Source organism: Nyctereutes procyonoides, unplaced genomic scaffold (assembly GCF_905146905.1).
Source record: "Nyctereutes procyonoides isolate TBG_1078 unplaced genomic scaffold, NYPRO_anot_genome, whole genome shotgun sequence".
Classification (NCBI taxonomy): domain Eukaryota; kingdom Metazoa; phylum Chordata; class Mammalia; order Carnivora; family Canidae; genus Nyctereutes; species Nyctereutes procyonoides.
This window is the reverse complement of record NW_026575146.1, coordinates 32157431-32184095: the sequence shown is the minus strand read 5'-3', so window position 1 is coordinate 32184095 and position 26665 is coordinate 32157431. Positions and strand designations below refer to the sequence as shown.

General features: G+C 37.7%; 1 protein-coding gene across 2 annotated transcripts in view; it reads right to left on the bottom strand.

Annotated features, from left to right (window-relative positions):
* Positions 1 to 638: 638 nt before the first annotated feature.
* The window catches only part of RSPO3 (R-spondin 3), an 84233-nt gene continuing 58206 nt past the window's right edge, over positions 639 to 26665 (bottom strand). The window contains exons 5-6 of one of the 2 annotated variants that reach the window (XM_055310575.1): positions 2493 to 2662; positions 639 to 1063 (exon numbers count right to left, since the gene is read on the bottom strand). In XM_055310575.1, the coding sequence (XP_055166550.1) occupies positions 1028 to 1063; positions 2493 to 2662 (206 nt within the window). In that variant the 3' untranslated portion in view covers positions 639 to 1027. Of the gene's footprint in view, positions 1064 to 1447; positions 2663 to 26665 lie in introns of those variants that run through there. The other variant, XM_055310576.1, reaches the window with a different exon arrangement.

The following is a 26665-nucleotide window of genomic DNA, read 5'->3' as shown; positions in this document are numbered from 1 at the left end:
AGTTAATGCCTTCGGTGACTGGTGGGGGAAATGTACAGAAGTTGATCGTGAGTTTCTGCTCGGGGTTGAGTAGGCTGCCAGTCTGAAGATCATACTGTTTCCATGTGCCTCAAGATCTATTACAGGTACATTTAAAATTGATGTTATCTTTGTCTTCATTTATATTTCACCCAAACTAGAAATATTAATGCTAATTTTCATTTTTTCCCCTTTGTAATAATTCTACCTTTATTTAAGTGCTACATCAAGGGTTTAGATTATCTGCTGTTTTCTGGAGGACCTCAGGGTAAAAGTCTTGAGTCAAAACACACAGGAAGACTGATAGTCATTGCCATGACCTTTAGGTCCTGGTTAACTTGACTCTTTTTCCAGCACTGCGTTAACAGGCACAGACCTTCCTGGTAATTGCTTTTTGAAAGAATGGAGACAATGATTGACATAGAAAGAGATGAATAATTTGGCCACTTATGCTTGTGTAGATAAGACTGAGGACAAAGATGAAGTCTGAAACCATCCAAAAGTTCTAGAACATGGGAATCTACTTCCACTTAATATAGTTTTGTAGAAAAAGGTTTATTTCTCCTTGGCAATATAAGTTGTGGTTGAAAATAGAATCATTTTTGTACATTGGGACTAGATCTAGTTAGTTGAAACACTCATCTCATGCAGACTAGGAAAGAAAACACCAAAGTAAGAAACAGAAATGCATCATTCAAAAATTTTATATCTTGGAAGACAATAAGAGACGTGGAAAACGAATTAAGCCAAGCAGTTCACGTGAACAGTACAGTTGGTGGAAAAAGAGTGACCAGAGATAGGCAGCCAGAAGCCAGACTGAGTTGCCAATTCTTCAGGAATCATCGATCGTTAGGGGGCTAGGAAGTGTAGTGGGCAGAGCAGCTGTGCGTCCTTCCATTACAACAGGAAGGCCAAAGTGGGCCACGAGATGTTGTGCCGCTTGCTCAGAGATGCCTCATCCTGCCCCGGGCTGGCTGTGTCCTCTGTGAAACACTGGCGAGGCCTTCAGCTAGGACGACTTCAATCCCCAAAAGAGATCCACAGACTGAGAAAATATGGAGAAGAAAAGGCCAAATGTTCAAGATGCAGAGGAACTGACATACGAGGAAAGAGGCTCATTTCTAAGCAAAGAAGGAGGTGGGGGGGTTGGCGGGGGGGGGTGCGGGCAGTGAAATCATTTCGGGAGGCCTATGCATCTATAATTAGAGTTTTGTTGATTAAGAGAAAAGTTGAATAAATATCTCCTAATGTCCTCTACGTAAATCTCTACCTACTTCCATAAAGGTGGATTCCAAAAAGCAAACACTGAGAAAGGGTAATATGTTCAGATTACACAGGCTACAGAATCCTGTTTCCTAGTTCACGAGTCTGTAAGAGTGACAATTTGCCAAAAGAACAAACAATGAAACAAAAGGAACAAAGCTTTAAAAACTATCAACAAATATATTTATTGTGGTGGCTTTCCCCCCTACTAGATACACCTTGTTAGAAAGTAGTATCCCTTTTAGTTCCAGGTGGACCATGAAGCAGGTAATTAAAATCGTCTTTCCCTCCGAAAACACACGACCTTGCAAACATGTTCTAGTCTCCTTTGCTCTAGTTCTCGTTTTCTATGAGATCAGAATTTTCTTCTAGTAAGTATGATTTTTGCTTTTGGAAGTTATAGGTACATGTTTACAGACTTCTAGAACCCAGAGGGTAGCAGAGGCTGAACGGCACAGTGCTGACATCGACTGGAGACCTGTTCCAGGTAATCCCAACCCTTCACAGCTCTGTGAGGCCCAGAAGTCATCTCCAGCGCTACGGTGTCTTCCACACTGTGCCCTTCTCCGCTCCCGGACAGGATGCTTAGCTCTGGTGTACGCCCTCACGTTTCCTGCGGAAGGACAGGATGAGGGCGATAGAACCAATCTGAAAGCAGGTGTTCCTGCGGTGATCACTCCTAGGATTCCCAAGGCCAGGCCCTAATATCTGAGCACTCTCTAGACCTCCTGGACACAACGACACTGTTCTTTGAAAGGTGTTCCTCTTCCCTGATCTCTTATTTGCGCTGAAGGGATACTGCGTCTCTGCATTTGCACAACTATCTTTCGCTTCTTAAAGCAGTAACTTGGAAACTTATTTTTATAGGGAAAAGATGTTGCTTCTCCAGATGTCATCGTGACGCTGTACATCTTACAGCCTATCGGTCATTATGTACAAAACTTCTCGTCTCTTAGAAATGCACAGAAGCACGTAAGAGAACCATTTGAAAACATCCCTTCTTTGAACTTTTGGCTCTTTGTTGTGAACTATGCTTGTATGAAGAGTATAGCGACTATTTGGAATGTTGTTTAGACTGAGCAGTAACTGACACGTTGTCCATTTGTGGTCCTAACGGCTAGAGCACCTGTCCTGGGCATCTGGCTGAGATAGCAGCATCTGAGTTTACAACGCTCTCATGGGACCCTCTAGTGTCCAGTGCTGACTGATACCGATTTCTGTTGTTTATCTTGGACCTTTCGCTTCTTCTGCTGCTGTTTGTCTTTGTTTTCTCGTGGTTCCGGGGTTTCTCTGCTGGGTTCCAGACCTTTGTTGTCAGGTACTGCGTCCTTACTCTCTTCCTTATTGGGTTTTTTCCTTTTCCTCTCCCTTCCTTTTTTTCCTGAAATGAAAGAAGACACCTTTTGAAAATACATTCAATCATGTTCTATTTGGTTATTCTAAGTCGTAAAAAAAAAAAAAAAAGAAAAAGAAAAAGAAAAAAAACTGAATTAAATTTCTCTTAGGTTGCCTATCATACCCATAGGTACCAAGTACCTACTATTTAAATGGTTCACTCAGCTACTTTTCGTTAAATCTGTATTACATTTCCAGAAATGTGAACGTGGAGCACAAAATATAATGAAGCAATTAATAATACAGTAGTTTTGAACAGTAGAGAGTTCTATACTTACGTTTGGTGATTATTTTACATAATAGTTAGCCTATGAGTATTTTACATAAAGTTTTGATAAGATTTCTTGCCATGTAAGGGATTTTTGACCTGTATATTATGTTATCTGGCTCCTGTTTAAGGAGTGACTTCGTATTCAAAAATTTCCAAGGAGCAGTTACAGATTTGCAATCTGCTGATATAACCGCATGCCATCTACAAAAAGGCAGTTGATTTACATAACAAATATGTGAATACCAGGATAACTGTACTTTATTTCTTTTTTTAAATTTAAAAAAAATTAAAAAAATAGATTTTATTTATTCCTGAGACACACAAACACACCAGAGGCAGAGACTCAGGCAGAGGGAGAAGCAGGCTCCCTGTGGGGAGCCTGATGCGGGACTGGATCACACCCTGAGCTGAAGGCAAAGGCTCAACCACTGAGCCACCCAGGCGTCCCTAACTGTACTTTATTTCAACACAAATGTTTATATGGTGAAATTGATTTCCTCTGCAATCACATGCCGGAGCGGTGGTAACTATAACTTATCAATAACCCTACGCCGTCAGCTGTGAGGGCAGGAACATTGCATCTCTGTCACTCAAGTAAGTGAGTATTTATCGGATATATACTGGGTTCCATGGACAACCCTGATCTTGAACTGGGTTTGAGGCATGGATTCACGTCAGGTTCACAGTACGGGGTTATTTTAAAAAGTGGAATCCACACGACTTTAAAGGATCTGATGTGGGAAGGCACACCACAAAGTAGACTGGAGCCGGGGTGAAGAACTGAGATTCATTCTGTTGGCATCAGGAAAGTGCTAAGAGTTTTAGGGGAAGAGAGTAATTTGAGCAGAGTGCATGAGACTTGCACCAAATTGGATGGATTATTTTCATTTACTTTTTTATTTTTTTTTGTTTTGCTTCTTGTTTTCATTTATTTATAGACAGCAAATCACCTAGGCATTTTATTCTCATGTAAACATTATAACTATATAGTCAACAGTGCAAAATAACTTCTGAGGGCCTGGTTTTTGTAACATCCACCGATATATATATATATTCCCAATGAGGAATTACTGGATTGAATCAATATCTTTAGAAATGAAAACTAGGAACCGACTACTCCTTGATGTGGGACCAATTCTGATAATGTGCATCCCTCCCTACAGGCTGAGCCATGTAAAGTTTGAAATTAGTATCTGTCTGCAAAAAATCATTTTGGACAAAGCATTTTGGAGAATTTATTTGTATGCGAGAACCGAAATATTTTCATGTCCTGAAATAGGCTGCAAATATTGAACTCAGTGGTTTGGCTTTCTGCTTCTTGAGCTCAGGTTACAGAATCGTAGGGAGCAATATTATTAATACTGCACATGTATCTCGGGCCAACGAAATCTCCTTGGATTAATGATTTTATGCCACAACTAGCTTTGTCTGAGACTATATTTATAAAACCTTCCAACTACTTTATGAAAACTTGTCTTGTTGGGCCCAACATAATGCACCTCCACATTCTGGACTCTAAAAAAGGCAGGCAGCTAACAAAAATGAGACTTCGTACCACTGTCACACAAGTATCAGTCGAATTGTTTTGGGTATGTAGAGATGAACAAAAAAGTGTCAGAGCTGGCTATGATGGCTGGAGCTGAACTATTTGTACACTGGTTGACCAATTCCATTATTCTTTCCACTTGAAAGAATTTGCTGGATTGATAAAATTTCTGTGGAAGGAGTCTTTTTTTTTTTTTTTTTTGGTTGTTGTTGTTGCTTGTTTCTTTTCTCATCCTGGGTTTAATTACAACACATTTAAAGTGTTGACTTGAACTCGGTAACTGAACAGAGAAAACCGAAGGGTAAATTTACCTTCCCGAATATGCAGCATAATTTAATTTTCATGAAACCATACAAGGTGAGAGAGAAATGCTGGTTTTCATGATATGTGCCTGGTTTTCAGAAAGAAATGGCCGCAAAGGTTAGATTACATATTTCCATTTCAAGAAGCCTTTTGGAGGTGTTCAAGTTCAACTCTAAAAAAATTGTCAGTGAAAATTATTCCAAAGTTCCATAAAAAACTACTGACCCCAAACAACATGTTATTTTTGTGGAAATTATCCAAAAGTTCAGTGTTTGACATTGTTCTCTTGATGATGGTCCAACATCTTACAGCTGTGATCTTAACCATAATATTCTGAACACATAAGAAATATATTGTTTCTTTCTTGGCCACAGATTGATTTATACGTTTTTTAGCCACACGTGACAATATACTTCAGCTTACAGTGCATTTCTGCTTATTAGCAAACTGATATGATTATTTCTTAAGACAGGCAGAAACATTTTTGGAAGTAGCATGAAACTCAGTATTATAGTTTTATTATCCAAGGAATAACTATTTGGTCTGGGCGGTGAGTGTAAGGGGAGCTCTAGTAAAGGAACAGGAAACTAGCACATTGTACATTATTGTTGCCCAACAGAGGGCTATTGCACAATAGAAAAATGGGATTATTATTTTTTACACACCATGTGTTAGTGGTTGGAAGCACTAACTACCCTTTTGCATAAATAATCTATTTTCCTATCGTCCAAGAAATAAAATAGAAATGCAGGAGAGTGGCGGAAGTCCACTAAAAATCACGTGCGATTTGGGAAATTTTGTAAGGTTTTCATTAAAGGGGACTTCTCTCTCTACTCTGATGACTTTTTATTGCAGTGGTCAATGGTTGTTTACGCTTCTTTTGGGGTGTTTGCAAACCAAGCAAACATCACAATCTCACATACGTGTTTGTGTTTCGTCATTCGTGGGTTATGCACGTGTCCACAGGCGCACATGCACCAGAATTGGGCTGTAGAGTGTCCTCGGGATTAAAAGAATGTTCATCACCCCCCCCCATGTTCTAGGTAGGAGGGTGATGTTGGATAGAGACCATCCACGAGGAATCAAGTACGACCTGAGCCTTTCTGGTGCAATGTTTGTTGAAGATTGTTGTTTTTAGAGCCGGAAAAGCACAGTGCTCAGATTCTGGGTCTGCCACCAACCGGCTGGGTGACTCTTGGCAATTCCTTGGTATCTTGCAGGATCAGCTCCCTGATATTTTAAAATGTGGGTACTCATTACTACTTGCTAAATGTGACGATTACATGAGATGCTTGTGAAGCACTTAGCGTGGTGCCTGGTACACATTAATCACGGGAGAAATGAAAACTAATGTTTTTAACTCATTACACAAACATGGATTAAGCTTCTACTCCAAGCCAAAAAGTGTGCTACAACTTGGGGATGCAGATGAGACATGGAGACACGAGCAGTAATTATAGTTACAAGCTAAGGCTGAAATGCAGAGAGGCATGTACAAGCTCCTAGTGGGAGCACAGCAAGGAAGGCATTAGCCTCAAGCAGTGCAGACTGAAAAAGGCTCCCCAGATGGGGTGATGTCTTGGAGCCTTAAAAAAAAGAGTGAGCGTTTGCCAGGCCTGAGAGGGCAAAAGGGCATGTCGGGCAGGGAACAGCGTGTCAGCGAAGGCATGCAAGGGCATGGTGAATCTGGGGAACTGAGAAAGTAGACTTCCTTGGTTGGATCACAGTCTAAATATAGGACATTACTCAGGGAAGCTGGAATGATATGCAGGACTCAATTGCCATGTTGGGAGTTTGTCCCGATGCTCAGTGATACTGAAAACCAGAAAAGAGCAAGTATCAGAATCCGAGAGCTAGGCAGAGCTTGGGTGTTTCTGTGACTACTTCAGAAAAGGCCAGTACGATACACCAACCTGTGACCTTATTTCCAGTTTCAGGAACACTTTTGTAGGTAATTAGAACCCATAGAGGGAGCATAGGCAGTGGCAGGTATTTATTTCTGAGCCTGAACTTAAAAAAAAAAAAAAAAAAAAACTAAAATCTCCATGAAGACCAGCCCAGCCACATACTATTTAAGATTTCACTGCAAACCAATATCACATAATTGGACAAGTGATTGATATTTTTGAGATGCTGAAATTATTTCCTATTAATACAGAAATACATAGGCATTTATATAAGCACCTCCTCGGGCCTTCTGAAGGTCAGGTTCCCAGGCATATATGGCTTTGAGGAATACACATTCCTAGGCCCCACCTCCAGAGATTATGATTCAGTAGGTTACGATGGGACCAGGAACCTGTAGTCAATAAATTCACTCCAAGTTTATTCCAATGTGCAGCCACAATTAGAAATGATAGCCGTAGGCCAATAGGAGATCCAATTTCCTTAAATGTATACTCTCAACATTTATTTCAGATCACATGGTTTCTCAATAATTTCCATATATATGGAAATTAATACATCAATATACTAATTAATACACAAATAACATATAATTAATGTATCAACATGGAAATTAATATATTAATATAAAATATTAATAATATTGAAATCAATATATTAATATATAAATGATATAAAATTAATATATTAATAATATGGAAATTAGTATATTTATATATATGGTATTTTGTTGACATACTGTAGCTACTAATTTTTAAGGCAAGTTTTCTGATCAGGTGCCTGTGAAACAGACACCTAAATACGAAATGAAAATTAGTGGCAGGTTGTCTTTTTAAAATGTGTTCAAATAGAAATATGAACTAAAAGGAATAAACACGTAGAGAAGAACAAAGAGAGAAGGAAACAGTCCTGAATTATTTTTCCTAAATTATGTCTTACTTATTTAAGCTCTAAGAGAAAAATGAAAACTATAGAAAACGCTAAGTTACCTTTTAAAATGTGATAGGCTTAGAAATGAAAAAGTTGCTTCCCTAGCTAGAATCAGAGAGAGACCTTATTTGTTAGGAATTACTCAAAATGTGAATATCAGTTCTCTGAATGTTTAGGGATGTCTGCGCACGTCTTTATTTCTTGCTGAATTTTTTGCAGGACACCACTAAGGGGAGCCATTGAGCTTTCAGTAGCTCCACTTCCAACGCCAGCTGTTAGAATTTTTCTCAAAAAGCTGAAAATGAATCCTACACTCTAGACAGAGGACTACATATCACTGAATCTATAACTAAAACCAATTAAATAAATATGCCGCTAAAATATAAGATGTATTGCTAGGTCTCTTCACTGGATGTGGAATGCAGTTCAAGTGGAAACGCATGGATTTATATCTTCAAAAAAGCACAAATGGTGTGAAAATGGGGTTAATCTTATGATTCGTAAATCTAGAATTGACCTGATTTTTATGTATAGAGGATGAAAATTCCTATTTTTATTTCTTTTAGTTAATATATCACTGGAGAAAGTTTGCAGAGGAGGGGAAATTGCTACAGTGTAACTTCTTTAGCAGTTAGATCCCTCAGGTATGTGGATACACCTGTGATGCTTCGGAATGGGGGCCGCACTAACACAGAACGACCCAAAGGGAAAGAGCACAGCTGGAAGTCAGAAAGGCCAAGGTCCTTTTCAAGCTCTCCAACTGCCACGAAGATTTAACTTGAGAAATGCATTCAGACCTTTTGTCTTTTTTAAAAAATAAAATAGAAATACTTATCTCCTTGATATTACTCTAACCTAGGAATTTATAACAAATATAGCGAAAATATATGAAACAATGGATTTGTAAGCACCATTTTCTCTAAATTGAAGTTTAAAGCTGCCCAATTTATTGACCCTGTAGTTTTTAATACCTGAATTAATTTACTTGCATTTCTATTTACTTTCCAAGATGCTTCTGGTTAATTATTGCTCGAAAAATGATTGGGCCCAGAAGCACGTACTCTACCGAACGCTGTTAATTTGGGAAATGACCTCGAACCGTTTTTGCAAAGATAGATAGTTCTGATCATCACAATATATTAGGATCGAAGCAGCATTTTCCCACCAGTTGAAGAGGACTCATGTAAGAGATGCAATGTATTTGTGTCACCTTCTTTGGGGAATTCCGAAATGAAACCGTACTGATTGTAAGACACTGAGTGTGAATTTTAGGAGGTGACAGTGGACAAACCCATGTGACTTAGCCTGGCACTCGGGGTCCTGGTCCTCTGTCCTGGCTCCTGCTCACTTTGTCATTCACTTCCATGGCCTCCTACTCCGCTTCCTTGCCCCCCTGGCACTCTACTCACCACCACCCACTATGCTTACTGATCCCTCGGGTCCGAGGTATTCACTACAGTGGATTCTCTAGCGTCCCTTGCTCTAACTCAGACTATGTGTTGAACTCTCTGCCCCGTGTCCCTTCTTCAGGGGCACTTCCGTCACTCTCTCCCCTTTTCCTGGATTAGATGACTTCTATTTCTAACCTCTTTGCCCAGTAAGCTCCCAACTAGTAGCCTGTTGCAGTAATCCTGGTGAGGATGACTAGGGTGGTCTGTTTCTAAAAAGAGTAAGAGTCATGGGAATTAAAGTTCAATGGACACTTGTAGGTTCCAGGCATCCTCCTCCTCCTCCTCCTCCTTCTTCTTCTTCTTCGTCTTCTTTTTTCTCCTTCTTCTCTTCCTCTTCTCCTCCTCCTTCTTCTTCCCCTCCCCCTCCTCCTCTTCCCCTCCTCCTCCTCCTCCTCCTCCTTCTTCTTCTTCTTCTTCTTCTTCTTTTCCTCCTTCTCCTCCTTCCTCCTCTCCTCCTCCTCCTTCCTCTTCCTCTTCTCCTCCTTCACTCTTCCTCTTCTCCTCCTTCTTCTTCTTCTTCTTCTTCTTCTTCTTCTTCTTCTTCTTTCTTTCTTTCTTCTTCTCTTCCTTCCTCCTCTCCTCCTCCTCCTCTTTCTTCTTCTCCTCCTTGTCCCCCTCCTCCTCCTCCTTCTTCCTCTTCCTCTTCTCCTCCTCCTTCTCCTTCCTCTGCCCCTCTTCCTCCTCTTTCTTCTTCCTCTTCTCTTCTTCTTCTTTTCTTCTTCTTCTTCTTCTTCTTCTTCTTCTTCTTCTTCTTTTTCTCTTCCTCTTCTCTTCCTCCTCCTTCACTCTTCCTCTCCTCCTCCTCCTCCTCCTCCTCCTCCTCCTCCTCCTCCTCCTTCTCCTAAGGTTTATTTGAGAGAGGGCGAGCGAGCGAGTGTGGGGAGGGGCAGGGGCACAGGAGAGGGAAAGAACGTCAAGCAGACCCAGAATGGGATGCGGGGCTGGATCTCACAGCCCTGAGATGCAATCATGACCTGCACTGAAACTTGAGTCTGCAGCTCAGTGACCGCAGCACCCAGGTGGCCCTGCAGGAGGTGCACTCCTAGGCGAGAGTGAAAGCACCAGGTCTTCACTATAACCTTCCTCTGACCCTGGGGAAAGCGAGGCCCTTCACCCCTGTGCCCTTCGGCCCTGTCCCACCCCCAGGAGCACACTGAGAAATGCGGCCTCGCTCTACTTCACCAGAAGCTACTGAGGAAAAGGAGTGGGGCGAGGACAGCATGTGGGCTAACCTGACACGACCCGGAGTTTTGTAGAAATTATGGTTTAGAATAGACTTCCTTAACCTCGACATTTGGACCCATCTGGGAAGATATGCTCTGTGTCCGCACCAGCCAGCACCTCATTCTCTCCCCTCTTCTTTCCTATCGCTACTGTCTACTTAGTTTGCAATATTTCCATCCCCTTTCCAGGATATAGTATATGTGAATTTTGGACACTATTTACCTATTATGTCATTTACATGTAACTTAGAGATGTTATTTTTGCCTTTAAACTACCCCTGCTACGTTTCTGAAATCCTCATAAAAAGATCAGAGATTTTTACATTTTTGTGACACGATTTTGTTACACTTTTGTTATCGAGAGAGAGAGAGAAAGAGAAACTGTACTGGTTTACATGTAAAAATCCCAGTGAGGCACGAAGGTGCTCTTATTGTAAATCATTTCATTTTATAGCAAACATCATAGATATCAACAATGATGAATTTTTAGAACTTCTGTTTTCATAATCTGCTTCCGCATAAGAAACTCTTTTGTCAAGTCAACGACTTTCCTCACAAATTGATTATTTTCAATTTGCCTTCACAGATTTTCTTTTCCCCTCTGTTGTTTAGATCATTTCATCACACACTGAAGATTCAGCACTGGAATTTTGAATTTTAGTTCTGTGCTGACAGAAATTTCCATGGCCCTTTCACCCGAGGTAACTCTTTTCCATCTCATTGCTTTTGCTGCCTAGACCCCAGCCTGGACTCCTTGCACTGAAGAGGGACGTTAGCTAGAATACAAAAGAAACTGTTAGAGAGGCTGGATATTGCATACCGGGCATATGAGCAGGTCTTCCTGTTATAAATAAATCAGGGTTAAAACAATAGTTAAAAGCACGAAGGAGAAAGCACCCAAAGTTATTATTATTTTTTTACTATTTGCATTATTTACAATCTACTCATTATAAATGTAAAGAGTATCCTGTATCTTATTTTATGATATTTTAAAAACATAGCAGGGCATTACAATTGATAGAACCATTTTATTTAGGTAACTATTTTAAGTTTCGTATTCTTTTATGTAAGCTTCTTTCTCTTGAATCCACTACCTTTTGGTTAAAAGTTCATTGGACATGCATAATTTCTGTGTTTGTTTTTTCTCAGTGCAAAAATCCTTGACTTTGAAATTCTATCCACCACATTAGGTCAGATTACAAGATTCTTGGAAGCTAAATCGCACACATTAATTTATATGTTGAAAATTTTGTGGTCTAAGTATGTTTGCATAATGTGCTTTGAACTAGATCTTGGGTCTTATATAAGTGTATCTACTGGATAAGCATGTAAACTTATTCTGATTTTCACTTGTTGTCAGTGAGTGTCCTGATAAACTTCACCTATTAAATACAGTCAAATCGAGTACTTTTGCCATGAATTTCATGGCCAGTTTGTGAAATGAGTATCAACTGATCTCTCATGGAAAAAATGACTCTGCATATGATATTATGATTGTTTTATATACTGTTTATGAACTTAAAATAGGGGGATTAATGTGTATACTGCTTTCCTTCAGAAATTTAGATAATGGTGTGGCTGGATCCACTATTTCAAACATCACTGAAGCCTGCCTGGTTGCCCTGATGAATGTCCTCCCCGAAATTTTCAGCTTAGACCTGTCTTCTCAAACTATTAGTGACAATTTAAAAGATGAATTGATGTATTTCTCTTTTTAGTAACCACATACTCTCCTCATTGCCCACCCCAGGCTCATGCTGGCGGCTGCTATAGACCAGCAGCTTGTAACTCGAGGTACAAAATGTGTGTGTGTGTGAGTCTGTGGAATGTTTATGTCAAATATTTCTTTCACATCATCCTTAAAAAAAAAAATCTATTGCATTCCACCATAGCCAGAATATGGAAAGAGCCCAGATGTCCACAGATGGATGAATGGATGAAGATGTGGTGTGTGTGTATATATATTCAATGGAATATTATTCAGTCATCCAAAAGAATGAAATCTTTTTGCTATTTGCAATGATGTCGATAGAACTAGAGGATATAATGCTAAGCGAAATAAGTCAGGCTGAGAAAGACAAATACCATATGATTTCACTAATATGTGGAATTGAAGAAAACAGGTGAACATAGGGGAAGGGAAGGAAAAATAAGATGAAAACAGAGAGGGAGGCAAACGTAAGAGACTCTTAACTATAGTAAACAAACTGAGGGTTGCTGGAGAGGAGGGGGGTGGAGGGATAGTGGAATGAGGTGATGGGCAGTAAGGAGGGCACGTGACGTCATGAGCACTGGGTGTTATATGCAGCTGATGAATCATTAAATTCTACCCCTGGGGATCCCTGGGTGGCGCAGCGGTTTGGCGCCTGCCTTTGGCCCAGGGCGAGATCCTGGAGACCCGGAATCGAATCCCACATCAGGCTCCCGGTGCATGGAGCCTGCTTCTCCCTCTGCCTGTGTCTCTGCCTCTCTCTCTCTCTCTCTCTGTGACTATCATAAATAAAAAAAAAAATTTTAAATTCTACCCCTGAAACTAATAGTACATGATATGTTAATTACATTGGATTTAAATAAAAAGTTAAAGAAAAATCTATTGCAGCAATTTAAATATTTTAGAAGGGCAGTAAAATAGCCTCTTTGACAAAAAATTTCCTATCGCACACATATTGCCAGACCTAAAGTATATAAATAGCATCATGAATAGGTCTTCTTATTAAATTATTTTAAAGCAGAGTACATAATTGTCATTCAGACTACTTCTAGAGTTATTCCTTTAAGAAGTCTGGAAACATTATTTCTTTAGTATTACATTATAATTAATTCTTTTTTAAAACTTTCATGCTCTTTGTGATAAATCAGTTTGCCTGATTGTGTCAATTTGAATTTTAAATGTGCATTCAATATATCACTAATCGACAATTAAGTTGAAACTACTAGGTTTGAAAAATCTGGGTCCTAAATATTTTTTCCCTCGTTAATTTTATTTTCTTGCTCTAAATCTTTCTTAGTTGACAGTCATGTTATCCCCGTCCTTAAAACACATATTAAAGTAACACAATAAAGAATGCTTAAATTTGTGACTTACCCCATTCATTTACCTTAGAAAACCAAAACCCTCAGTTGTATCAATATTTGATTCTGAAAGTTAATGTTTTCAAAATTTTTTTTTCTGTCCTTACATATTCCTCTCAGGAGGGAGCACCGTATAATAGCAAGTTTTCATGCAGAGCTTGGAATAACATTGGTATTTGAATTTTCCCCATTTTTCTTTAGTTAGGTGTATAGGCTCACAGTTCAGTCCTTCACACTTGAAATACATGTTCTGGAATTTGTTTAGTGTAAATATCCACCAAATGCCTTCTCCCCCCTCCCTTTTTTAAAGAGAATCACTAAGCCAAGAGAGCACTGTCTTCATCTTTGATGAAATATAGCTTTCCAATTAACAGGAAAGTCCTTCATTTCAAAAGCCTGAACAAAATGCTACTTGAAAATTCATTCCAGCTGGTTAAGTCGAAGAACTGAAAGAATTCCAAAGAAAGAATATTCTCTTGGCATTTATCATTTGATTTTCATTTGGATAAATTTCTGTTTGTTCCAAGAACTTGCCTCAGAATTTTGTTCTTCTGAGACAGAAAGAGAAGTGTTGATAGCCATGTTTGACTGCGCTCTACTTCTTCCCTTACTCAAATTGTCTATTTGGTTGTATTGACAGAAGGGGATGGCCTCACACTTGCTGACACATTTGCAGTGATTGATTATCCCAGAAATGTTGATATTATTCTAATCTCTTTCATCATTTTATGCACTAGTTGATTCTGATGTTGAATTCTCATTCACAGCCCACTCTTTCTTTTCTTTGAAGCTTTTTTATTGTTCTATGGGGGGAAGAAATGAAACTCTAATATGGAATCACAGAAGGAAAAACAACTACCAAGTCTCCTGTTTAGCATGTGCGACTCCAGGATGTTTTTAGTAGAGATGTCACACATACTTATTTATAGCTATAATTTAATATTTTCAGCCATTTATTGGTTACCTATGTAAAGTTCACTTTTTTTCAGTACATTCTCAATGTTTTCACTTTGCATCAGGTTTTAAAAAATGCTTTTTAGTTACCGACTCTATCTCAAACTATTGATTTCTGAAATTAGTTTGGAAAACGGAAAAATCTCATTTAGCTCCTACTGTATTAAAATTTGTAATAAATAAATCTTATTCATAATGTAAATAAGATCACAAGCAGCATTTTTCACCTATGGCAGATGATGCAAACTGTTTTAGGTACTTTTTATCCTGCTCTCTTGGTGCAAATATCTGCTCCTAATTAGAAATACTTTCCACATGCATTTTCCAAAACTAGTGAGATAGCTCCTTATAATTATGTCATCAATACTGGTTACATATACTTGAGTGGAATACACTGGTTTAATTTCTTGAAAACATTTTGGCAACTGAATGCTTGCTAACCTAGAAATATTTGGCCCTATAATTAAGCCAGATTAGTAAGATTTTACTGTATCTCATTTTATAGCTTTCACTGTACTCCTTTTATCACTGCACTGATGTGCTTTAGGGTGAGAGAAGGCACTTAGAAGGGTAGGCACATGTGCAGCAAATATGTGTGCATGTTTGTGTGTATATATAACTATACATGCACATATTTATTTTTAGGTTCCTTCCCACCATAAATGAAAAAAGTTCCATTTTTTTCTGGTGGATTTAAAATACCAAAGACTGAAAGCTTGTTTTCCCATTTAATTTTCAACAAGTCTAAAAAGGAGATTCATCCTATAATGACTGTTCTTCAGAAGATTGATCCTTTAAAATTAACAGACTCTGCTAGGCTCTATGACTTTTAATATTTTCTTATCAAATGTTGTTTCCCATATGTCAAATTAACACTTGCATCCTCCTTTTTTTCTTCAAGAACTTTCAAAATGTTGTGAGGAAAACAGAATATGGTCCTCTAAAAAGCATCTGATTAATGCAGAAGAAGTTAAAGAATTACTTTTATTCTTTGGACACACAACCTTCTGTATGTGGACTTTCTCTCCCAACACTGACGTGATCATTGGAAGCCCAATTTCCTACTAGTTCATTTCCTAATTAGTTCATTTCCTTCCATTGTTTTGACTGGGTCCCTAAGTGTACCATAATAGATTATCTACTGAATTTTTATCTATATTCCCAGGCATTTTTGTCATATGTCAAGGTGATATTGAACTATATTATTTTTTGTAACATTAGGAAGATGTAGTAATAATTGCAAAAATGATGAACTTATTCTTGTAGAAATGCAACCTTAATTGTGATTCTCTGTAAAAATATTTCAGAAGGAAACACAATTCACAGAACAGGTTATTTTGGTGGTAGGTAGATAATATTGGGGCTTTTAGCAGTGGGTTTCTGATTCATTCATTGCATAATTTTGTACACAGAGAACCTTGAATGTATGAGGCCCGCCTAACAGGTACACAGGTAAGCACTGTTACCATTGCTCCAAAGAGTGTGGTAGTTGCTCTGCCTTTTTTTTTTTAAGGAGATCCTGTATGCAGTAGCTACTCAATAAATATTTGTTGAAAAACTTAAATGAAAGATAAATAATATTCTCTTTTTCCTGATTTCATGCCTATCATTTTATTTGAAGGAAAGTTGGGGAAGGACGGGTATATAGAAAGACGCTTTTGATGTTATTCTCATATCATGGCAAGCATGCCATGATTATTCAGTATTTCAATCAAACAACTTGTCTTTTTTTTCCTTAGAGATAGAGATGGGGGTTGGTGGTGGGGAGAGGTGCAGAGGGAGAGGGAGAGAGAGAATCCCAAGCAGGCCCCAAACCCAGTGCAAAGTCTCATGCGGAGCTCAATCTCTTGACCCTGAAATCATGAATCAAGTCAAAATCAGGAGTTGGATGAGAAGCCAACCGAGCCATCTAAGCACCCCTCAAACAACTTGTATTAATGAGTGCCATTTATTATTATAGAGCCAGCCAGTAAGCCACTTCTGTTTCAATATCGGCTTCTAGGGGCAACAGCCCACTCCAGAGAGCTACTTTATGGTAGCAAGGAAATAATTTTGACTTATCATGTTTTAAATCATCTTTAGAACCAAATCAATGATGAATAATGAGAATATCCCTAAGGCTGCTTCAAGAAGAGACCTTAGAAGTCCAGATTGCAAAGGAGAGGAGCCTACTCTTCTACTTTGAAAAGAAATTCAAATTCTAGGACAGTTTCAGGGATTTGAGGGCCCTAAAGTTTCACTGAGGTGGGGAATGTGGGTCATCTCCCAGTCCCAAACTGGGTAACAGTGGCCTAACAATAACTTTCTGAGAATGGAGAATAAGAAGTAGTCAAGCAGAGGGAGGCAGAGGGAGGCAAAGGGGAAATGAAGGAAGCGTGGAAGGGACTTTGGATGATTGTGAAAAGTTGAAAGATGGCAAAATAGCCTTTTCTTCCTTAAATTATCTTCTATAGCAGGCATAAATGATGCTTTATTTGGTGACATTGGGAATGTAGTCTCCTTTTAAAATAATGAAATATGATCCTGGCTCATCTTGACCCAATCTCGGGGCTTTTGAAGTGGCACTACAGTCGCAGAAGCCTGATTTTTCCCTTGATTTTGAATGATTGTGGCTTTTGTTGTAATCTATTGAATTTTGCTTTCAGTGTAATTCTACTCAAATAAAGGGCCATTGGGTAGTATGATGAAACTCCCAATTTAAGAGGGTGTAGCAAGGGCAGCAAATGGTATGTGTAATGCAATTAATGGAGAGAGAAAGTCCTAGGAAAGACTTAAACAAATGAGCTAAAAATTAGAGAAATTGTGACAACTCCTGAAGGAATGAACTGTGTCTTACTCAACCTCCCTGAAAATGAGGATTTGTTTGAATATTTAAGAATTGAGTAAGATGATTTTTGAAAAAAAAAAGGCCAGCTGAAATTTTAAAAGTTTTAGAGAGATAAATACTTTTTGATAACCCATGTTTTTTGTGTTTATTTTCTGAGCAACGTGAACCGTCTTCCTGTGTGCCAGAAGACCATATTGAGGTAGAAGGGGGAACGTGTGATCGATTGTATATAAATCCTTCCTTTATCTTCAGATAGTTTTTAAGAAAAGGAGCAGTAGTCAAGAGGTGATTAAAAATACCGAGGAGCAAAAATACTTAAGGAAGACAGAAGTAGGACTGGCTGGTTTGTCTTTCTGCTATTCTGGGGGTTAGGAAGGTGGTGAATAAGAAGGAAAATTTTCTCCATTACTTTTGGGTCACCCTTAGTCAAATGCATTTTAGGGCCCTGCAAACTCTGTTGGTACTTTTTAGCTGTAGCAGCCTTCCTTGAGGAGTTAAGCGTGAAGTATCTTCTGGACAGTCTTCCTTAAGTATGAATGTGTCTAGGTATGGGTGTGTGATTATGTCCAGATGGAAAGTGATACCTGTGATTTCTAAAAATCATCAAATATTTCGGGGATCATTTAGATCGTAGATGATTTTCACCATCACTTACAACACATGTTAAGTGAGCAGTTGTATTCTTTATGCACATTTATTTGACATTTTTGGTTCATATGTGGATTAATACATTAACCTATTGTACTGTGGTTGTTAAGCATTTTGAAAATCACTCCATGCCTATATACATCTTTCAAGACACATTTCGGAGGCTGCTTTCTCCAAGAAGTCTTCTCTAATAATTCTCTAGCAGGTACGTAGGGAAGCAGTCAAGTATGGCTTCTGTGACCTTGGACTTCGAAATTAAATCTGAGTCTGATTCTCTGTCAAACCATTTAGCAGCCGTTGTCTTTTCTTGACTGATGCTACTTAAACTCTCAAGACCTTATTTTTTTAATGTATGCTTAAAAATAGGTGTGGCATTAAATTAAATAAAAAAACTCTGAAACGAATATCAGAAAATGTGCATTTTAGACTTGACTATATTACTTATCAGCTATGTGACCTTAAGTGAAGTACTTTCTGTGGCTTCTTAGAAGTCAGAGTGGTCAGTCCTGTTATTCTTACTATTTGGGGTGAGTACGAGGAACAAATGATATGTAAGTACTTAGAAAGTGGAAAGAATTATGAAATTATAGTTCATAAAATAATGATGATGGTGATGATGGTGATTTCTGTGAAAATATGAAATAGTTGAGTGAATCAAGTCACTTTTTTGGGAAAAAAGTCTTAATTTGACTAGGGTAAAACCTCAAGGGAATTTAATGCTTTTAAGACTTTTGGTGGAAGTCCTTAACCCACTCAAATCCATCTGCTTTGGTAAAATTGTGAAAATCTTCCCTCTCACATCTCTCTCAAATGTATTATTCTCTCTTTGTTCTCATTTAGTTCTAGCTTCTAATCTTCTCTAGAATATATTTTTGCAAAATGGGACACTGCTTTTTTTTTTTCTTCCAGATGTTTTCCACCTTGCTGACAAGCTATCTTCTTATACCACAGTTTGCTGGTCTGTTCTCTCTCTCTCTCTCTCTTTCTCTCTTAAGCTCTCCCTAGTGCCTATACTCCCAAATTTTTTCAAGCATTTTTTTCTTTCTCTAATTTGCCTCTGCTTCAGCCACACTACCCATCTCATGATTAGTTGGTCACATCATGCTCTTTCTTGTTTTTGTGCCTTGGATGCCACTCCTCAATGAAAAACTTCTTTTGCTGGAAAAATTCTAATTGTTCTATAAGAGCCAATAATAATTCACCTCCTTTGTTTCCAGAACATCATACCCATCTATCTATTTTGCCATTGTTTGTTTACAATCAACTATCCCATTAAATTATGAACTCTCAAATGAGTCTCATACATGTTTGTATATCTTCCTTATCATTTTCACTTCTGGCATCTAGCATGGGTCCTGGCATATAGCCATCACTTAATACATAAAATCAATCGTAAGGATGAGTAGACAGGTTGTTCAGAGTCAGAATCATGCAGAGCAAAATGAGTGGGAGTGGTGATACTACAAGGCTTAAACTGAAGAGTTTAAAGACCATTTTATTTGTAAACAGTAATTTTCTAGTAGGACAAAGTGTTTTATTAGACTTACTTTTCTTTTGTCACAGTCTCTTTATGCTATTTTCAGTAAAGAAAACTTTTCTTTCTGGTGATGATGTGATCTAATAAATAAAACTGTCCTATATGAGGCAGGGCGTCATTGCATCACCCCAGCTGGGAGCAGTGAGGATACAAGACTTACTCACGGTACCACTGCATGCAGCTTTCAAATTCTGGGCTCCAGTTTGTCTTCTGATTAATATGCACAACACATGTATGCTGAGTGAGGGGTGATAGAGTTAGTCATATTTTTCTACAGTCTGTTTATGAGAAGGATTAGCTTTCCTCTTTAAATCAGTGAAAGATAGTCAGAGGGGACACATAGACAGAATAATGAAAGAACTGGGCAGACTTAGCTGAATCTGTTAACAATTTCTCATGAAGGAAATCATCACGGTTGAGTGTTCACTTCATAAAAATGAGCAATGCCAGTTAATGTTTGTCCTTGGCTTGGTGACCACTTACCAACGGTCCATTAAGAGAGTATTATGTAAATTGGGGGCCCTTCAGATTTCCAAGAAGCATGACCTATTTTACTGGAATAGCCTTGTGGTAGGCAGAATAATAGCTTTGCAAAGATGTCCGTGTCCTAATCCCGGAACCTGTGAATATGTTACTCTACATGGCAAGAGAGACTTAGGGTTGCAGATGGAATTAAGGTTGCTAATCAGCTGACTTTGAGATGGAGAGATGATCTGGGGCCACCCAGGTGGGTGCAGTCTAATTATGAGTCCTTAAAAGTGAAAGAAGAGGCAAAAGGGTGGGTCAGAGAGATGCTCTGTGAGGACTTCACCTGTCATTTTTAACTTTGAATAAGGGGTGGGAGGTGTTGACCCAAGAAATGTGGGCAGCTTTTACAAACTGGCAAAGGCAGGAAAATGGATTCTCACTTGGAGGCTCCAGAAAGAAACAGTCCTGTGGTCACCTGATTTAGCCTGATTAAGCCTGTATTGGACCTATAGTTCTGATCTATACAAGTGTAAGATGATAAATTTGCGTAGTTTAAAACTCCAAATATTTGGTAAGTAACAGCAGCAATAGAAAACTATTATAGGCCCAAACTTTGTAATGGTTTTCTTATATTTAGTTAATAAATATATGCCAGGGACATTTTTGAAGATCATGATCCTACTATTCAAATGCTCTAGGTTACCTAAAAGGATCATCTTGGTTATGAATAGCACCTAACTTGTCACAGACCATTAGAGAGCATATGTACCTTAAATTCCTCTCTGGAAACTCTAATCTAGGAAATTTGGAGAAATTGAATTTATTGATGAAAGATACAAAATAATACATTGATCAAAGGCAGTCAAGTGTCAAAAAGAAACATATACTGTTTTTTTAAAGTTCATACCTTCTATCCAAACCTTCTTAGAACCAAAAATGCGCTTCTCCTAAAAATTATCTGATAAATTATAAGCCAAATTGTGAAACAAGATAGGTCCTCACCATTTTATTTTTTACGTATATGGTGAATGCACTTTCAGTGTCAATTTGTGAACAAGAGTTCCTATTAAGCAGAAATTCATCTGGACTATATCATCTGCAAGATCAGCTTTAACATAAATGAAAGAATGTGAAAACAGGGAGATTCTTTAAGAATGAAATTATGCCTTCCTCCGTGCGCCCACACCAATGTGGTTACAGAACTTTGGGGAATTTATTCCAAAGTTTTCTGTACTTTTGCTGTTCATTGCTTCAGTTCTTCCTATCAGAACCTCCTGAGGTCAGAAAGTTTTGCCCTTTTCAGAGACTTTTTTCAGCTGGTGTAGGCTTCTGAGCTCACCAGAAATCAAAATGGGATGCTGCACTATGTCAGAACTGCATGTTTAGTCTGCCTTCCTAGAAAATAATCAAGAAAAGTTATATGTGAAAAGACACAGATGCTCCTTTCTCAGCAATATTTTCATACTTTTGAAGTATAATATGAAAAAAAATCTAGTTGAAATCTAGAAATCTAGAACAATATGCATTTTATTTATCCACTTATTTTATTGATTTCATTGATAAAAGTTCACAAAATATAAACATCCTTTGGAAATGACTAAAATTATATATAATGTATGTATGTATTGTTATATATAATATCTAATAGAAAGCAATAAATGTCATATCATGTGGATATTGACTCAGCCCAGCATGGTTGTTTTTTTTTTTTGAAAATTCGTAAGAAACCTACATTCTACTATTAATTCTGACTTATAACTGAACATAGTTATAACATGCTTTTATTTATCAGGCTTTTAGGGAACTCTCTGAAGATCATACTTAAAACTAAGTGGCCCCTAATTTAATCATATTATTTATCTTCTATTTTTGAAATTATGTGTCAAAGTAAGACTGCTTTAAGACATACATTTTGTTAGGGGTTTAGTAATTAAGAAGGTTGTGTGTCTATCTCAGGGAAACTCAAGGAGTTGCCTGTAACATTTATAATCGTTGTTCAGCCCAAATTCTACAAAATGTCTCCACTTGTCAACTATAATATATAATCTATTGTTTAAAAATCTGTATAGTGAAATACAATCAATTAACATTTTGAAATGTGGATTTAAGGTAACTACAAAGATTCTCTCATAGTCGTGGAGGAGCAGCTAAGTAGATAATTATTAATATTAAATGGATACCAGGTTCATGTCTCACTTCACGGCTATTTCAGAAATGAGTCAAAGAAAGACTGTATCCCACAGATTGTGAGATTGATACTAGTGTAATAAAATTCATTACTTTATTCTATTGTTGAAAAAACAAACAACAACAAAACCCCAATAACAAAAACAAAAGACCACTGTTTGGCTCTCTCTGACTCCTTCCCCTGGACAGCCATTAAATAACTGGCTTTTGAGGAAAAACAAAACACATTTGTAACAAGTCTGGCTTCTTGTAAGTCTGTTCTCCCTTAGTTTTTAGTTTCTCTTAAGTTATAAAAAGAGAGAAAATAGACGCAAATCTTTTCAATTTACAATTTTAAGACTTTTTGTGTTCGTTTCAGCGTTTCAGTTTTCCACCCAGCTTTTATTACTTATTCCTAATGTTATGTGCTATAAGCCACACCTTATCAATAATTCTAATGGAACACAGAGTTAAGTTCTTGGGACAAGCACTTATTACTGCCATAGAACATTTGGGGTCAACCTCAAATCAATTCTAGATCACATTTCCATCCATATCCTCTTTTTGACAGGGTACTACTCTCTGCGGTCTTGGGACAAATATGTGGCTCCTGCCTGCATAGCCAGCTGGGTTTAAGAAAGCGGGAGAACCTCATAGCTGACAGCTACCAGCTGAGTGTGCTCCTTCTATATAGCTGAGATACGGAATTACCATTGGTGAGCATTTAGTACAATTTGGTAGCTGGAAGGCTGAGAATCCACATTTGTGATATTTAAGAAGATTCTAGTCTCGTTGGCTTAGTCCCAAGAATTGGGTAACATGTTATAGTTTTTGATGATTTGTTGGTTATTTGTTATTCTTTTAAATTCCCAAGAAATGAGCAAAATATCCAGTGGGAACACTGACGTGAGCAATAGACTTAGCAGTCGCTTTTCATGAGCCTTGTCAGCCATGGCACATCCCATCAACCCCCCCACCAAAGGCAGGCCAGTTGTGGGTCATGATTCCCCCCAGTTGGAGTAAGCTTCTAACATTTAGGAAGGACCACGTTGTAAAGAAGCCTTGACTTATAATGGAAGATTTGAGAATAGTAGAGGTTTGGTTGTGGGGGCAAGTAGTGTTTATTGAAAATAAAAATTTGCTGCCGCAGGGAATCATAGGGATTATCAAAAGTATAGTAATTTAGCTACAAGGAATTCATATTTCACAACAGGTGTCAACTTGAACTAATTCAAGATGACCTTTTACTTTTATGTGAAATCAAATAAATAATATAAATCTTGGAGTAGAATATTTCTTCTTTGAATTGTGTCTTGGGCTTTCTCATTGTCCAAAGCCTGGATTATCATAAATTTATCCTAAAATACATTCTGGTGACTCCTGAGATAAAGTGTTTTTTTTTTTTCCCCCTTAGACAGTAAAAGACATTTTGCTCTCTTAAAAGCTTGTTTTTTTCTACCTGTGTGAGCATGTCAAGAATGGTCACACAGGATTTTAGGACCCAAAGAAGCTTATAGGAAGAAGTAAGTACTTTAGTTCTATCCACAAAAAAAGGAAATAAGTTTCTTGATACTGAGCTCCCACCCCTTTTGTTACAGGCTTGTACCTCAGCTTCCTTTTCTGCTTAGTCATTGCTTTAACTCCCACACTGAGATTAATTGCATGACCCTTAGAGATGAATGATCTTCTACTTAATCTTAGCCCATGCAATCTGGACAACCTCAGGGTTGGTAAAGCTCCTCTTGGGTGGTTTTCATTTGTTTTCAGAACATTAAAGTATCTCATAAATCTATATTTATTATATTGGTGAGTAATCTACTATAATTAAATATGAAATGCTCAAGACAATGTTAAGGTAATACTGGGGTCACAACCCTTTTTTTTCATGGCTGCAAAAATACTCTGGAATTTGCTTTTGTCTTTATGTTTGCATCTGTTTAACATTATGAAGAATCCAAGAGCATATCGTCTTCAGATGGGCACTTTATAAGTGTTTTAAAATAATAATGATGATTTTTGAGGATAAATACACAATATTTATAAAGAAACAATTTAAGATGAATTTTGGAGAGAATATGGTTAAAAATACCCTCATTCAATGTAATGTGTCCTCACTTGCCAGTATTAGACAATTTGGTGAGCTAGTCTTAAAGAATACAGTCTTTAAGGATATCCAGACTTTATGCTAGATCTACTATTAGTAGTTTTCAGACTGAGACTAATATGGAGCTGTAGAAATCATGCTAAGTAATAAAAACATCAGCTTAAGTTCATAAATTTGGAGTCTATGATTTAGAATAGATTGTGATGTGTGCTAAAGTTAACTTTGCAATACTGTCAGGGAGAAGAAGAATTTGTTAGGCAATTCAATATTGAAAGTGGGGCTTAATGGTTGAGCATCTGCTTTTGCCTCAGGTCGTGACCCCGGGGTCCTGGGATCGAGTACCGCATCGGGCTCCCCGCACGGAGCCTGCTTCTCCTTCTGCCTGTGTTTCTGCCTCTCTGTGTTTCTCATGAATAAATAAATAAAATCTTAAAAAAATAAGTTATCAGAAAATATAAAATCTTCTAGCACTTTGTACTCATTTACAAAAATAATCAGTGTTATCAGGAAGTATTATTTGAAAACTAATTTCTAATTGCCAGCAACAGACTAGCCATATGCAATATAAGAAAGTAACGCAGCTGAATGTATTTCAAACATATTCTTTAATTCCCATGAGCAAAGCTCTTACTTCTTTGGGTTTCTGGGATTTTCAGTATTCACCAAGATACATATCTTCCCTTGCCCTGAAAAAACTAAATAATGTGCTTTGGGACTTTGATAAAGGTCCTTCAATAAAGGGCCTCTATTTTCTAAGTTAGACAAATAAACAAAACAAAACAAATGAGGCATAGTTGAAGATAAGAAACACAGATATAGGGGTAGGACCACAAATCAATAAAGGACCACAAATCAATAAATAGTTCTTATACTTGGAAGATGTGTATATTATAAGATAAATAAATTATAGACAAAAAGACAGTGAGGTGAGCATTGATTGGTTTCAGTAAGCTCGGAAAATAACTTCATGTTGAAATGTGCTGCAAAATCTGGAGCACTAAAACATTTTAAGATTGAATAAATTTTCATGCATCCTTGATTAAAGTCAGGAATATAAATGAATGAAGCCTAAGAGTTCCTTACTCATATGATGTCATGGCCAGTTTAAAGAGTAAGATAAAGCTGCCCACAGTTAGAAAGTTCCTCCTCAAGTCTAAACACAATTTCTGTCATATTTTTTTGCAAACTGGCCTAAGACAATTTTACTGAGCACTTCAAATGGAAACCTATAGTATGCCTGAGAATAAACTAGATTGTCCAACAGGCTTTGTTAAAGAAATGTGTTGGTGATGATGTTTCCAGTTCTCTGACTCCATACCTATTATTTTAAATTACTGTGCAGCACACATATATTTAAATTTTGAGGAAAATGAAGACTAATCCCATTCTAATGGTTTTAGAGAATATGGTGGCAGTGGGGTCAACCTGAAAAGCCACAGGACATCTTCCCATAAGGACAACAGCAACAAAACAAAATCCAGCAAAGAAAAGGTTTCATGTATATCTGTTACCCTCATTTCTTAACATTCCACGTTTCTTTTGCTCTCTACACACCTCTTGGTCTCTTCCTGATGGAAGCATATCCACTATTCCAACACTAGGCTAAATGAAGTGTTTGTAAAAATACACAAACAATACCAAAATGGCAACCACCAATTTGTTCTTATTTCCATTAGGACATCCCTGAATCTGAAAATCTCTAATTATGTTTCCAGTGCTTTAGATGGCTTAATAGACCACTAGTAGGCTTTACCACATCTTAATTCTGAAAATCTGTATATAATTTAAAGGAAATATGTCCATGTGTTTTTGACTAACTTGCCATTAAGCTTGTTTTGTGAGTTCAATTTCATGTCTAAGGAATATTTAAAAGCCTCTTTAACTTTTTAAGCCTTTGCCAAGAGCAAGGTATCTCAAACACTCGCACCGTTAGAAATGAGCTGTTCTTTGACAGCCCAAAGTAAAGGCTGTAAATAGGTATTAATACTACTATTGGAGGAAAAAAGGGCTCCCATCTTTTTACAAATAGCGTACTGTGCTGTTTGCCTGCACGTGTGAGCATGCTGTACATTCATAATGAAAGAATGAAATTCTCCTTCTATTAACAGCCAGTTTCCAAAACGAAGTTACTATATTCTAGAAACAATCTTGTACCATTCCCCACGCCTCAATCTCACGTGCTTCCAGCAGATGTCTACTGCAGTTGAGAGCAGCCTGTTATTTTTCCATATAGTCATGAGGTCTCAAAGAACAAACCAAAAGTCATGCTGCATCTCCTTTATTCAAACATGCACATCATGTTCTATCTTGGAACTCTATCCACTTAGATCTTGCTTCAGGCTTGGAAGCCTCCTGGGGTGGGAACTTTGCTCCATTTCTGGCATATCCACTGATTCACACAACACTTGGGAGACCATACAGACTTTGTAAATTGAGTAAAAAATCTGAACCTTTGAAATACATTTTTTTAGTGAATTTGGTTTTATGTTTTCAGTGCTATTTTAGTGTATTTGGATGGAGTATTGATTTTCATGACTTTTTAAAAAGCTAAATGAGGATCTCTATTAGAAGCCATATTTAAACA